Source organism: Drosophila eugracilis, unplaced genomic scaffold (assembly GCF_018153835.1).
Source record: "Drosophila eugracilis isolate 14026-0451.02 unplaced genomic scaffold, ASM1815383v1 contig_2088, whole genome shotgun sequence".
Lineage (NCBI taxonomy): Eukaryota > Metazoa > Arthropoda > Insecta > Diptera > Drosophilidae > Drosophila > Drosophila eugracilis.
Genome location: NW_024572964.1, coordinates 4,907,720 through 4,923,050, shown reverse-complemented (window position 1 = coordinate 4,923,050; position 15,331 = coordinate 4,907,720). Strand labels below are relative to the sequence as shown.

The window sequence follows — 15,331 nt, the reverse complement described above, 5'->3', positions numbered from 1 at the left end:
CGGCTTAACCCCTGTGTGTGCCGGCTGTTAATTTGCTTTGAATGAAGTCGAACATGTGTGCCACGCCTTCCCAACGCTCCCCCCGTCCAACCCAACCGCTTCATGTACCTGGAGGAGTAAGCATGGTGCATATGTGAATGCGAATGTGAATAGTAGTAGTTCGCTGGAATATCGCCGTGCGTCGCTGCCATTTGTGGGTGCAAATGTCACGTTGACTTGGCCTGCTAGTCGTTTCCGTTGTAGTTGTAACTGTCGTTTTGTTTGCCGCTCAGCTACGTGATGTGGGTGGTGTTCACTAGGCGGTTGGGGTGAGCTCAGTGGGTGGCTTGGAGGCTTACCTGGTGATTCGGTGGGTGGGCGGCAGAGCGTGTGCCGTTGACAGGGAGACTGTGTCAAAGGGTCTGACTGCGGCTCCGTCTGATGCTTGATTATGGTGTTAACCCCTGCGTGAACTTGCACCAGGTGTGACCCCCTATCCTCTGTCCCCATACCCCTCTGTTCTTCAACTCCCACTCTCCCCATCATAGCCATACCCATTCAAATGTCAGCATTTCAATTGGCTCTCACACAACCCCTGGCCAAAACAGTTTTCATGCTTGTTAGGGAATTTGTATAATGCATAAAGTGTCGCCGCCAACTTTGCGTATACGTAATGTGCAATGTGGCAAACTTCGTAGACCGTGCCGTGATGATGAGCAATTAGCAAACAATGCCAGCATTTTCATTTTCACTCAAAAGCAAACGGAGTCCAGTGAGTAAGTGTATAAATGACAGACAGCCAGGCAGATAGATAGTTAAAATGGGAGTAAAATACTAGACGGCGAATTGGAGTGTCTTAGGAATGAACTAACACGTCATTTGTAGATGGTACACTTAGAAAAATAGTGAAATAATTCAATATTTAAAGGAATTTTGAGGCATTTAAATAGGTATGTAAGTTATTTTAAAGAAATCCTAGTTTAAGTTCCTGAAAAGTATTTTTTCTAATTTACTTGCTTGTTAATCCAATGCCAGCGAGTTAACTAATGAAACCTAGACTGAAAACAGAAAAACTGTTGACCTTTGCGAAAATTCAAACTGGCAGTCCTTAATTAAAAGTCAACTGTTTCATGGAAGGTCGGAATTCGCAGTACTCACCAGTTGGTAAAACGCTGACAGGATTCACAGTGACATGCGGCGACCCGTCCGCTGGCAGTAATAATTTGGAGGAGGAAGAACCACCGGCAGCTGGCTGTTCGTTGCTGTCAAATATTTGGGGCCCGGGCAGAACATCTTCATAATGCAAACTATCCGGCTTTATGAACGGAGTTGGCTCAGCGGAAGTTGTAAAGTTATGCTCATCATCAACGTCAGCCGCAAACAGCGTTGCCTCCTGCTGATCCGTTGATGTTGCTGCTGCTGTTGTTGCTGTTGCTGCTGCTGTTGTTGTTGCTGCTGCTGTTGATGTTGCTGTTGATGTTGCTGCTGCTGCTGCATTTCGCTTGCGATTGTAGTATTCGTAGTTTGTTTTCGTTGCAGCAACACTGGCATCGCTGTCATCAGTTGTCGCCGCTGTCGCAGTCGTGGCTATGATTTTATCCTCGACCATAAATTGCACTTTTTTGCGTGAACCCGGCGTGATTGCTGCACCAATGGCAGTGGGTGTAGGTGTTGATGTGGCCATGGGCGTCATACTGTTGGGCGTGGGCGTGGCAGCTGTACCCGTTGGCGTTGGAATATAGAACTGTGACTTGCCCGCGGGCGTCACCAATCCAGAATTGTCATTCGGAGGAAGTGGCAAAGGAGTTATTCCCACTCCAGGCAACTCGAGAGTAGAGGGGCGCTTTAATATAGACTTGATGCCTGGCGAAGTGGGCGTTACAGTGAGAACTGTATATGTCGAACCTTTGTCCTCAACTTTTTGCTCCACTTCCAGTAGAGTCACAGCCTTGGGCTTGACTGTTGCTATTGCTGCTGCAACTGCTGCAGGAGTTGATGCCGTTCCTGCTGTTGTTGCCGCGGGCATTTCCTCTGGCTCATCCGCTTTTTTATTGCGCGGCGGTCGTCGCGGTCCATTAGACGACGTTTCTCCTCCAGAAACTATAATAATTCGCTCATAGCTGTCACCTGGATCGGAGCTATCGCCGGATTTATCGCCCAGGCTAATACGTTGGCCAGCTATGGCCGCCACATTGCCGCTGTAGAACTTGCTGGTGCTTCTCTTTCGCTCCAGATCGTCATCGTTAAGCTGAGCATCGGCCACATTGAAGGGGTCATGGGGTTTCCTTAGGTTACTCTGGAGCTTTCCATTTTCGCTTGAGATCAGGTCATAGGGATTGACGTGGCAACGGAGTATGGATCGCCGGCTAGAGGCCCGAGAAGCCAGGCCGCTGCTCTGGAGCAAGGATTCATTATCCTCCATGAGCCAACAGTCCGTGGGATCGGGTACTGCGGAAACCATTACCCCTTGAGATTTCTGGCTCGGGGCTGGTGGAGGAGGTGCCCTAGTTCGGGTGCGTCCCCTCTGCTGATTTCCCCCCGTTTCAGTGCGACTACGTGACTTTCCGTCCGCATCCTTGGAACTGGGTTCCGGGGACAAGAGTCGCGTGCGTCGCATCAGGTCATAGGGATCCTTCTGCGGATCCAGGATAGAGGGACGTGATTTTTTCGTGGCACTCACCACACGCATGGTGGCCGCCATGGGTCGTCGCGAGTTGCTCGAACCGCTGACAGCTGGCAGACGCACTGTGCCGCCGGTACCGCCAATGGTGGCCAGGGGTAACCTGGACCCCTTACACTTCTTGCACACGCTCGCCTTCTTGACGTCACGTTTCGTGCCATTCAAATACTCGGCACAGGAGCAGATCACCACGGCCAAAGCTGTGGTTCCCGGAACTCCCTCTGTGGCCGCGAAAATGGCAGCTGCATGGGGATGATAGCCATAGGATGGACGTGCTGGAATCCCTCGAACAGTTCCATAGATCCAGGGTTCCGCGTACTTCATCGAACGTGAGAGGGCGCTGGGCAGAAATTCGGCGGCGGAAACCGGTGGCAGTTGATAGGCGCTCACCATCTGGTGGTGCCCATGGTGGGGCAAGTGTGGCTGCTGCTGTTGCTGTTGCTGCTGCTGCTGCATCTGCTGATGTTGCTGCTGCAGTTGCTGGTGCTGCTGCTGCATGTGCAGCTGCAACTGCTGCATGGCCTGCATCCCGCTGACAGCGGCTAGAGAAGCGTTCTTGTCCACGCTGTCACCGCTGCCGAGCGTCTTGAGCCGCTGACTCCACGATTTCTTTGACTTGTCGTACATGAGCTGAATTAAAAACAAAAAACGTAAACGAAAGTTAATATTATGGGAGAATGGAGGAAAAACAATATTATAGAAAGGCAATCTGATTTAATGATCATAATAAAAGCGGAGTTAGCTACTTCTTTAATAGATATTTTTATGATATCAAATTTAAGTTTAATCTCGTTTTTATGTTTGAACAGGAAAATAAAACTCAGATTGTTTTTATTTATCTTCTTATTCGAATCCGTTTAAGAAACTGTAGTTGTTAACGAATATTTTTTAAAATATAATCAGTTTTTATATTTATTTACGGAGGTTATAACTTTTATCTTATTTTGTAAACTTTTTTACGGAAAACGGAAACTTCAGAGATTATTAGCAAGCCATGAGTCTTCATTCCTTTGATTTTTAAACCCTTTTATATACATATTTGCTAGATCTTGACTAACCTTTCTGTCCTTGTTGCTATTGCGCTCATAATACCCAATTTAAATTAATGGCTCCGATGCACTCTGTCCTTTGTTGCTCATCAGCTGAAAACCGCCTGCTGCCTGGAATGAAAAAGATAAAAAACGGAAAAAATTATTAAAGCGCAACGAGTCCAGCGGGAAATCCGTTTAGAAAAGTTTTATTATTGAAAAAGTTTAAAATGCGATTATGTGCAGGCGAAGGGTAAAGAGTAGTAGTGGCCTTGCTAGGTTAGGGTTTCATCTAATGTTTGTGTTTCGCTTTTGAGTTGCCTAATGAAAATGAGGCCCAAAAAACAAAATGGGCCAGGATTAGTCAGGAAATTGATCCGCAAAATATTTCATGTTTACCTTAATTAATTTTGGCCTAAAATGATTAAAGTTTATGGCAGCTGTGTCTTTTTTCAGCTCGAATGGCGTTCAATGCTTGAAACTCAATTTGCCACACACAAATCCCAAGCAATTTCTCACAATTCTCTAGCTCATTCCTACTCCTTGGCTGCCAAATCAAATAAACCAGTCAAAAGAATATAAACCGCATTCAAGGCTCTGCCACTTTTCTTTTTTCGGTGTGTCTCTGTTTGTGTGTGTGTGTGTGTGTATGTGTTTTGGGAAAGTTCTTTTCAGGCTGCTTTCACTAGAGTGAAGAGTGGAGATTGGCCAACTCTCTCTCTGGCCCAGAGTAGCACCTACACACTGGCTGAAAGGCAGGCAACTTTGTTTTCATTTCGCCAGTGAATTTTTGTCATCATCGTGACCACTTTTCACAATCAGTGGCAACTGGACGACTGGCCAGAATCTTTTCCTGCTTTCTTGTTTTCATGTTGCGATTGTTGCTTTCTGTTGCTAGATGCTAGGTGCCCGTTGCCAGTTGCCAGTTTTCGTGATGTTGCTGTTGCATCCTGCAAGTGGATATTAATCAAAATGCGAAGCAAACTCCCACGCGAGAGGTGTTGGCACAGTTTGGACCTATAGCAGTAGCCAGGAAACTCGGCTTAGTCTTGGCCAGACTTTCTTATTGTTGTTCTGTATTTCTTAGTTTCTTGGCCTGCAACCAAAAATAAAGAAGAGAAAAACACGTCCGCGTACTGCCGCTGCCCCGTTGAAAAATGTTGATAAATGTTGACAATTTTTCCGGCAACCACTCGTGATAAATCTAATTTTTCTCTGGCCCTGGTCTAGCTAGCGCCTTCAACTTGCTGTTGCTGCCTTTCAGTTAGTTGCATTGTTGTCACCAGCAGTTGTTGCTGTTGTGTTGTGACTGTTGCTCTCTTGCAGTTTTGATTACATGGCAGCGGGTTCTTGTTGCCGCCGCCCTTGTGTGTAGGTGTGAAATAAAATTAAAAACGTGTCATTTTTTGCTTTATCGCCTGACGCGGTGGCGCCCATGCCCGGTGGGTAAAGTATGGGTAGAGTATGAACCCTGACCTCAACACAGCAGCACGACAATGTTGCAAACATGAACGGGAGCAGCAGCAACACGGACAGGGCACTGGTGAAATTTAAGCCACTTTTGTTTGTTGCTGGTTTGACTGATGGTTGTGGGTAGGTTGGGGTATTGAAAGTGTAAATATTAAGGCGAGTTTCGCTTCCTGCAAATAGTACATACAAGCAGGGTGTGCAAGTTCTATTTATCTAGTATATGGTTTCTATTTTCTAGGTTAAAAATAAATAAATAAATATATATTGTGAAGTGTCAGAGTAATCTTATGGGATTTGCTTTGGTAAATTTAACAAGAAAAGAATAATCAGAATTTGTTCCATGTTTTCGGCTTCTTTTTTAACTTATTCAATGCCTACATACCTAAGCCTTTAAGCTAAGAATAAATTAGCATTTTCTATTCATTAAAGGAACTTCAAATCAATAAATTTACTTTCATTGTGCCATCTCTTTTCAAGTTTATCTTGATTCTATTGATTCCCTCCCTTTTTCAATAGTTTTGTGAAAGTCTTTCACTTTTGTCTGGGTTTTCTTTACCTGGCGCATTCATTTTTCATTTGGCTTAATCAGCAATCAGAGGAAAGAATTTGCATTTAAGCGGATTTAAGCTGTAATTAAGCACTTTGATTGTCTCTCATTGGATGGCTGCTGGCTGGTTGGCTTTGGCCTAATCCGTTTTTCTTCCAGCTTCATAATTTTTCACGCTCAATTGGCCACGACTGCTGTGGAATCGCTGGCCCACGTTTTTTTTTTACTCGCCGCATTTGCGCCAAATGCAATTTGTCATTATAAATTTACGTCAGTTTAGGCAAAGGCAAAAGGGCCAGGATCGAGTGGGGAAACCAGGACGACAGACGCAGCCAAGTTGCACAAAAGTTTGCCAAGGAGTGGGCAAAGGGGGGAAAGAGTCTCGGTGAAAAAAACCGAAGTACTGCATTTTTCAATATATTTCCAAGTTGACTCTCTCTCTCTCAGCAGAAAGTTCTACTTTTCCTTTTTCTTTTCGATTTTGTTATTGTCTTGGCCCCGTTGGTAGTTAGGTGTCGGTTTCTACGAACCCACACCCAGCCACCCACGAAACTTGGCCATGCCGCAGATTGATGGTCATATGAAAAAGTAGTTAACGCCCAATCGAAACTGCAGCTGAAGTCGAAGTCGGGCTAATTAAGTGACTGAGGGTTAAAGTTTAATATAAATTCCGGTAATCATTTGCCCATTTGCAGCTGCACGAACATTTAAAATGCAATTACGGTGCAGATGCCGAGCTGCAGAGACAAAGCTGAAATAAAGGAGCTCAGATGAGCTCAGGGAGTATACTGGAGGGCTCCATTGATGTGAGCATATGCTGCCCGTAGGATTGGGATCATGCCATAAGCGGCTTAGCGGACACTGGGCACGGAATACTGGAAACCAGACGGCGGGGAGACCAGTAACTCCGGTTGCCCAGGTAACGCAGACACATCAAGCATACGCTCCGTTGTGCAGCTCTAAATTAACAATTTCATTTAGCTGTTTGCCAGCAACTTAATTTATTCAAGTGATGACGTTGCCGGCGCCACCGCTGCAGTCAGCTCGAAAAATTGGCCAAGGAGATGGTTGGAGGAGTAGAGTCACGGGGGGAAACTGTGAAGCAGAACCAGACTACGACGACGACGACATAATCACCGCTTTGGAGCGCCAAATTTACGCGTTACAAACGCTCGGCTAAGCTCGGCTCAGGCTAAGAAACATAAAATGGAGGAGGGAGTTTGGTATGGTGGTCCTCGAAAGGGATCAGGAAGCGCAGGGGGTATGGCACAGGAACACTGATAAAAAGATTTTGAAGTTTTAAAAAATGTAATATTTATTTTCATTCGGTTAAGAAATCAGTAAAGGAAAGTAATACATTTTGGCTTGATAATAAAAAAATTCTTTTATTACAGCTCAAAAATCCACCCTTTTTCTCCAGTGTATAGCCTAAAGCATTTTCGCCTGCCAAGCGTTGTAGTGGAAGCTGCAGCTTCATCCTGCCCAGGAGATGGAGCAGCAGGAGCGGCATCAGCTGCCTTAAGTCCTCTCTGAAGGCGACGTGTGCAACTTTGATGCTGCTTCCTGCTCCGTTGCTGTAGTCGTTCTTGCCCGAGTGCAGCTGCCAGAGGCGGTTGCCAAAAGAACCCGACGGATGCAAGCGCAGACGAAGATGAAGTGGCTGACGGCAGACGTCTGACTGGCAGCGGAACGCTGAGCGTCTGAGCCGGCACTCTATTTATATTGAATTAAATTTATTGAAAAACCTAATGAGGTATCCTTCCTGCCATCAGTTGCAGCCTCGTTTCGGCCACAATGCAGCGCCAAATAGTCGGCAGATTTATGCTTAGACAAATTAATTTATGCACCAGACAGTTAAGTAAATTACGACAGGCATAAATTGCACAGCCGAATGGTTAGGCAAGGCAACTTTTGGGGGCATTAAAAGTAATTTACTAAAACATACACATGCTCTTCGGGCATGAGGGGGCGTGAAGGGGACCCAAGGAGATGACAACAAACTAATTGAATTTGCTACTTAGTGAAATGTGAAATGTTAACAACTTTTGTGGTACATTTGCTTGTAGGCTGTAGGCGGTGGTAAACTTTTGCCAGCCAACTTCCTTGGCCTTAAAGTGCAGCGACAGATGCAGGAGCAGCAGCCATTAAATTTGCGCAATTAACCAGACGCAAACGGAGACTCTGTCTGGCTGGAGTTGCTGTTCTTGTTCTTGTTGCTGCTGCTGCTGCTGCTCAACTTTGCTAAACTAATTAAAATGCATATTCTGCTGCAACTTCTATGGCAACTACAGCAACATAAATGCGAAAACTTTCGCTCAGTCGCCAAGTAACAGGCAACAATGCAACATGCCAGAGCAAATAGGATAGGTAAACAAATGCCTGGCAGCCTAACTCGACCACGATCCACTGTCTTCCATCCCCCTGTCCACCATCCAACGTCCACATGCAACCGCTGCAGGAGGACGACACGTTGATGACAGTTTTGTCCGGGGTCCCTGCAATTTGTATAACATGCTGGGCAGTTCCTGCCAACTCCTCGCCACTCCTGCGCATTTTGCTAAAGCAAAACTTTTTGTAAACTCATTAGGGCAGTTGGCCAAGCAGGCAGCCAAGCGACTGTGCTAACCAAACGGGCCAAAGCCAAACCCAAGCCCATACCCAGCGCCAACAGCAAGGCCAGCACAGAAGGCAACTTTTTGAAAGAAAACAGCCATCAAGTGACAGGGAAGTACACATTGGAAAAATGTTGATTTAACCTTTTAAGTCTGCCTAATTTAAAACGTTCTAAAAAGTATAACAAATTATATTTAATTAAATATGTCTCATTAAATTTTCGGCTAATTTAATACTTTTGGGTTTTTATTTTTCTTTGTGATTTTTTCTCGTGTAACAGATGAGCAAGGGTAATGGGAAAAAACAGGAACAGGGACAGTTGTTGTGTTGCTGGGGCACCAGGACCTCCACTGAACACCGGGATAAACAAAAGGCAAAGACCGGGCCAAGATAAACAGGCAACTTCTTATGCAGGCACGGCTTACTGTCGCTTTTCATGCGGCTAAACATGCCCGACGGTGCAGTTGAAATTTTATTTATTGCATTAACTCGAGACCGGCCAGAAACTCAGGCGTTGCCTTGGCGATTGGGTCGGCAAAGTGGGCGGGTTCTCATACCCGTGGGTAGAGCTCATAATAAACATAATGAAAATGATGCTCATAATGAAGCCCACTAATCGACTGCTGTCGCTTTAAGTATTTATGCCTCGCAAGATGGGGAATTGATTTAAATGCCGAGTTGAAATATTCGATGACGGGATGTTGGAGCAATTAAACAAATATATATATATAAATAAATACATTTTATAGAACAAAAATGCTCCTTATGCCATGAAATTGATTGTGTGGAAAATTTAATGTGCGTGCGACATTTTTCATAGCCTACTTTTGAGTGTTTGCAAATTGCATCGCCCACACAGACTGCATAATTGCTAGCATATGTGAAACAACACCCCGTGTGTATGTGTGTATGTTTTAATTGTTAACACTCACATTCACTTTGGCTGAGGTTTCTGTTTGAACATCGCAACTCATTTCAATAATAAAATTGACTTACTGCCCGCATTATGTGCGCCATTTATTTATTACGCTGGCATAGCGTGGGTCAGGCGGCATTTATTAATATTATTTGAGTGAAAATAATGATGTTGGTGCTCAGTTAAGTGTAAAGCACTTTGTGAATATTATTTTCCAATTAAAAACTGCTGCCCCAAAAAGTCCCCAATCATCATTCATAGCTCCCAATGCGAATTTTCTGTGTCTGCAACAAAAATAAAAAAATGCGTTTGCCAATCGATGATGGCAATCGGGTTCAATGCACCCGAAAGGCTCATAAATTTCTAAAGACTTGCGGTCAAAAGATAAGGTCAGAAAAGCTGAGATGATTTGTCTTGACACGTGTCAAGATGCTGCCCAGAGAACTCAATTAGTGGCTGCCACAAATTGGCCTCAGTTGATAGTTCATTGAGGTTGCTTCTGTCCACATTCATGTCCTTGTCTAAGCTTAAGCAGGCGGCAACAGGAGTTGTGACAGTTGAATTGTATTCAAAAATAATATTTACAACTGTGGTCAAAGTAATGGACATAAAATAGAACAAGTGGTACTGCAAATATTTTTATAGAATTTAATTAATTGGATTAGGTTATTAATAGATAGGATTTCGGTTTATTGAACTCAATTAGCATGAGGATGCGTGTTGTCAATTGGTTTTCTTTAATACTAATTAATTGAATAATTGGTTATGTTATCTGTGCACAGAAGTTTTTGTAACTTTTGACTATTTATGCTTTTTATAACGTTAAAAATTATGTTCCTTTTTTTTAGTTCATTTTACTCCACTTTAACTCCAATAAAAACTATTTTTCTCATTTTTAGTCATATATTTTTATTAATATCTTTAATAAACTATAAAATTCGAAATTTATACTAATATACTTTTATAAACTCATGCAGTGCCCGCTACTTAAAGTAATGATTAGAAATTATTTTTAAAATTTTGAATAATTTGACGAGATTAAAATTAGGAAGAGATTTACAAATTGATTATCCCACAGAGGATTATCCTTTTAACTATGCTTAGATCATAGCTTGAGAAACCTCTTCCTTTAGCTGATCCTGATCAGGATGCTCCTTCTCACAGTTCCGTGCTCTCCATTTTGGGATTGGCATTCTTGATTCCCAGACTTCTCAGCTTGCGAAGTCTTTGGATTTGATGACGAAGCTTGTGCCGGAATACAATCTGGTGATTAACAGTCTTCAGTTCGTCGACGCTGCAGCCTTTCAAATTCCGCACCGTCTTGGCCAGGAGAGTGTCGGTGATGAAGTACTTGGCCTTGGACAACCTCATGTACTCCACGTTCTTCTGTGCCAGTTGCTGGCGGTACAAATATAGGTGATAGCCCACGCTCGGCGTCTTGTGTTGCTGCTGCTGATAGCGATGTTGCTGCTGTTGCTGGGCAATAGTTTCTGCTGGCGAGCTGACTTCTTCGTTGATCAGTTTCTGGTAACGGGGCATTTTTGCTCGATTTATGTAGATTTTTATCTTCAAAATACAAAGTGTGTTGCGGATTTCCTTTAACTTTTTTTGCAGTGCACTTAGTGTTGCAGATTTTTTCAGCTAATGTTTTTTTAATATTTTGAATAATTTGCAGTTGCAAAAAAATGTATTCCGATGTTGCTTGTACAACGTTTGTTGAACGATTGATGACTCTTCCACCACCCACAATAGTTTATATGCACCTAGAGGAACCCTATCCTGCTGCCTGTTTGTTTACCTGACCCCTCCCGAGCCCGACTTTTTTGGGATCCTTGACCATCGACAACGACTACCTGTGTCTTACCTACACATTTTTGACTTATGCCCACTCGGGTGGCATAATAAAAAACAATTCATTCTTAATCTGCTGCCGGTCATAAAGTTTTAGTATTTTGCAAACACTTTCATTCTTAATCCGTTCCACTAATCCGCCCACGCGGCCGCCCCGGCAATTTACAACAAAAAATATATATCTCAACAGGCGCGTATAAAAAGATTAAGTGACATTACACAACGTATTTTCCCAAGCAGCTGAAAATATTTGCTAGCAACTGCGGGATGAGCATGCATTTTCCTGTCGAGGAAAGGGTGAACTGCAACCAAGGATAAGTGCCGGGCAGGATTAGCGAGCGGAGACAGCTGCGACGCCTTTCAGGATTCATTAATGATCTCTGAGATGGCAGACACCTAGATGATCGATATGCATAATGACTTTCAGTACTGAGAAAAAGAATTTTTGGTGTTTTAAATGGAATTTAATTAAGGAAATAATTTGTTTAAAGAAAAATATAAAAATTTGCTCTTCGTTACAGGCATTTATGAAAATATTAAAAACAAATATTTTTCTATCTCTTACCACTGCATTAACACTATAACTTCCTAAGCTATTTCCTCCTTTTACATTATGCATTATTTGTGTAGAGAGAATGACTTTGCCAGTTGCAAATCGTCGAGATCAAGTTTCATAACTGCCTTGTCAGTGAAAGGGCAGCAGTTCAAAGTGCACTCAGGAGAAAATGGAATGGAAAATGTCGCCTAGATTTCACGGCAACTTTTTCATATTTTTGTGCCTTTGCATAAACCATCATGTCAAATTCCTGATCAAATAACACAAAGTTCAACCTACTTTTCCAGCGCTAAAATATATACGCGGCAACAAAAATAAAAGTAATCAGCTGGGACAGCCGGAAAGAGGTGGAAAAATAGTCGGGGAGGGGAAGAAAGTGATAGACCTCTGGCAGAATTATGGCAAACTTTTGCTTTTTTTTCTCTTAAAACGTAACGAGACGAAACGAAACTTTTCAAAGTTGAATGTTGAAATAAGCAATTTTCGCGTTCAACTATAGAACATATATAAATAGGGCTAGAGCCAGACTAGACAAGAAGGGGCTGGTAAAATAAATAAAAAAAGAAAAATTTATAAAAAAAAAGATTGAAAAGTAATTGTATTCAAGAGCTTGTAGTTAAAAATTTATGGCCATAGTGCCCAAGAATGTAGGCGAAGGGCGAAAGCGGAGTGGAATGAAAGAAAAAAAATGAAGCTGATGTTAGTGTTTTTGCTGTTGCTTTTCTGCTTTTGCTGCTTCTGGGAAATATTGAAAATGTAATTCCAACTGTTGTCTGCCCTCCGATGGTAATTGCAAAGACCGGCAGCCCGAACGGCGGTATTACCAGCAGCAGCGGCAGCAGCAGCGAGAGCAGAAGTTCGAAATAAAAGTAAGTTAAATTGAAAATGAAATGCAATCAGCTTGAGCTCTTTGGCGCACTTCCTTGGCCGCCAGATACTGTATCCACAGTTGGATTTTCATCTTCATCCGATGGATGCATCTCCATTTCGCAGCTGCATTATTAACGAAAGGTGTGAACATTTTAGCCGTGTAATTGGCACAGAAACATTGATTTCTCTATCTTATAAAAGCAGCTTTCGAGCATCAAAAATGGAAAAAAACGATTGGGTATTGGTCTTAGAGTCTAAAAGAGTTGCATGCAGAGAAAAAGTACTTGCGATTATTAGATATTCAAAGTTTTAATGGTGTTAATAAAAGGTGGTTACTAATATAAGATCATCTTGTTAAAGCCATTCATCGCAAAAAACACAGACTTAAAGATGTCAAAGTTACCAATAATTGTACTTCAAGTAGCTGCTTTCCATTTGTGACTTCTATTACCGTTTTCTACTCTTTTTTTGCTGTGCAATTTTCAGGCAATTTCTGGCCAATTTATGATGGGCAAACATTCAATGGCCACTTTCTGGCCTCGTTTAATGGCTTATTTTCCAGGGATATTTGTACAAATTTTCCTCTCCATCTGCCTGCACATATCCTATGCACAAGTGTGCTCTAGTTCCAGCTCAGGCAGTTTCAAACAAGTCCGGGGCTTTGCTGACTGCACAATGAAATTGAAACATATTAAGGTGAGCTCTGGTGTGGTCTGAAGACAGGCAGGGATTGGCGAAGCCAAAGGCAAATTGAATTGATTGCTGCATATGCAGAGTGCTTAAAGCCTAACTCAGCTGCTTTGGATTCTGGCCTATAACCCCTCGGTGTCACCACATACAGAGGATACAAATGCCGCACTCCCGACACTTATCGCCTAATCAAAATGTCATAAATCAACGGACGGCGGTACGAGTTTGATTTGACAGAGAAGTGAAGTGCCAGCAAAGCGTTAATTTGCGGCTCCTAGAATTCGTGGTATAAATCACATCAAATGACAATTAAAGCGCCATTCAAAGTCAAATGCGACATTCGAATGCAAGGCACAGGGCGAAATATGGGGAAAATGCAGCTGGTGAGTTTCGAGGATTAAAAATTGGAGCGCGGCAGTGGGTTAGTGGCTGCAATTAATTAAGGCAAACCTCAGCGACATCGCTCAAAAGTATGCAACACACGAACCGCAAAGGCAATGAAATATTGCAATCACTAAAAGAATGAAAAGCCAGCAAAAGGAAAAGGGTGAGGGCGTTTGGTTAGTCGGAAAATTCAGAGACGCTTGCAGCTTTTCGGTTTCCTTCGCCATCTCCTGCAACTGCGACTTCTTCACCGTCCTCGTCGACGTCTCGGTTGGCTGACGCCCGCTTGCCAAAATTAGTTTCTGTGTCAAAAGTTTGAAATGAGCAAGCCCCTCTTGGCTTCCGATGCAGAGGGAAAAATTCATTTAAAGATATAAATTTTAATAAAAGAAATGTTTTATGATCGTATAGTACCAATTAAGGCTCGCATGCAATTCATAAATATGCATTTCAAAATATTATGATTATGAGGATAAACTGAAGCTATATTTTTGAATAATAACCATTAAAAAATATGAAAAAATTGATTTAATTAAATAATAACATATCATTTACTGTTATATTTAATTAAACAAATATAAACAATTAATCAGTCTAAGGAATATAAAAAACTTATAACATAAAATTAGTTTTACAAGCCAGATGTAAGCTATGTCCAGTTTTTCCGCGTGCCAACATCACCCAGTAAAAACCAACCGATGGAAGCCAAAGGAAAAACTACTTGGCAGAGGGTGAGAGAGGACAAAGTTTGCGCTGCGCTGATGTAGTTAAGAATTGGCAGCAAATGCTGCTTAATTTCAAAAGAAACTTTACGTATTTGTCATGCGGCGCACATTCATTGCGGTGTTCATTTGAGCGCTCATTCAGGCAGGGCCAAAATAAAAAAAGGGAGAAGAAAACCCCAAGCCCGCAGACATTGACAAACGTTGCCTTGGTCACTCGGGATGGAGATGATGACGATGCTTCTGCATCGGACACTCGTTTAATAATTCATCAGAATCAGAATCCGAATCAGAATCAGAATTATAGTCAAAGAAGGCAACGGTTTGGAAGGTGTGGGTTGGTGGAATATTCGCGTTAATTTGCGGTTGCCGAGCTGAGACTGCGGTCTCCATCTCCGCACTTTTCCATGGGCACTTGTGCGCCTCATTTCCTGTGGCCGACTGCCATTTGACTTGCAGTTTCCGTTTCCGTTTCAATGACGCTTTGATTGGCCTTGCGGTATCTGCTCCACCTACCTCTCTCACCCCATCAAAAGCTTTGGCTATTAAGCGATAATTATTTGTGTGGGCAAAGCGTTTCTTCACTGACCACATTGCAAACTTTCGAGGTTGCCACGCACTTCAAATACGCGTCTTAGTTTTGGTCAAGAGGAGTGGAGTTCTTTCGGCCACGGTTAATGAGTGATGTTGATCTCTTGACAACACTGATTTTAATTAAAGAAAGTCAAGGTAATCCGCTACTATTTGGCATTGTATTAAAATATAAATATTCGCACAAGCTATAATAATAACTCTAGCAAGCCTGTATAACTTTTTATAGTAGTGAATATTTATAACATAAGACATAAAACATAGCAAATAAAATAATAATGTTTATTCTATTAATAAATTCATTATTTTTCATATCTTAAAAAACTAGTTCTATAGGCTAATTTTTGAACATATCATTATTTTGGAGGACAACATCTTAGAAACCCAAATTTCCAAATATTTGAAAATTATAACTGATGATGCAGTTCGGCTAG

The 15,331-nt window shown here is 42.5% G+C and overlaps 2 protein-coding genes across 6 annotated transcripts in view; both read right to left on the bottom strand.

The window, feature by feature from the left end:
* Positions 1–15,331, bottom strand: part of LOC108107794 — a 108,181-nt gene that overhangs the window by 28,122 nt on the left and 64,728 nt on the right. For all 5 annotated transcript variants that reach the window (XM_017215508.2, XM_017215506.2, XM_017215509.2 and 2 more), the window contains 2 exons: positions 3,718–3,819; positions 1,138–3,289 (listed from right to left, as the gene is read on the bottom strand). In XM_017215508.2, coding sequence (XP_017070997.1) covers positions 1,138–3,286 — 2,149 coding nt within the window. In that variant the 5' untranslated portion in view covers positions 3,287–3,289; positions 3,718–3,819. The remainder of the gene's footprint in view (positions 1–1,137; positions 3,290–3,717; positions 3,820–15,331) is intronic.
* Positions 10,220–11,218, bottom strand: LOC108107796. The gene has a single exon (XM_017215512.1). The coding sequence runs from the start codon at positions 10,770–10,772 to the stop codon at positions 10,392–10,394; it is 381 nt and encodes a 126-aa protein (XP_017071001.1). The 5' UTR covers positions 10,773–11,218; the 3' UTR covers positions 10,220–10,391.

Coding starts and splice junctions, on each gene's coding strand:
- LOC108107796 (XM_017215512.1), bottom strand. CDS start 10,772: ATGCCCCGTTACCAGAAACTGATCAACGAAGAAGTCAGCTCGCCAGCA.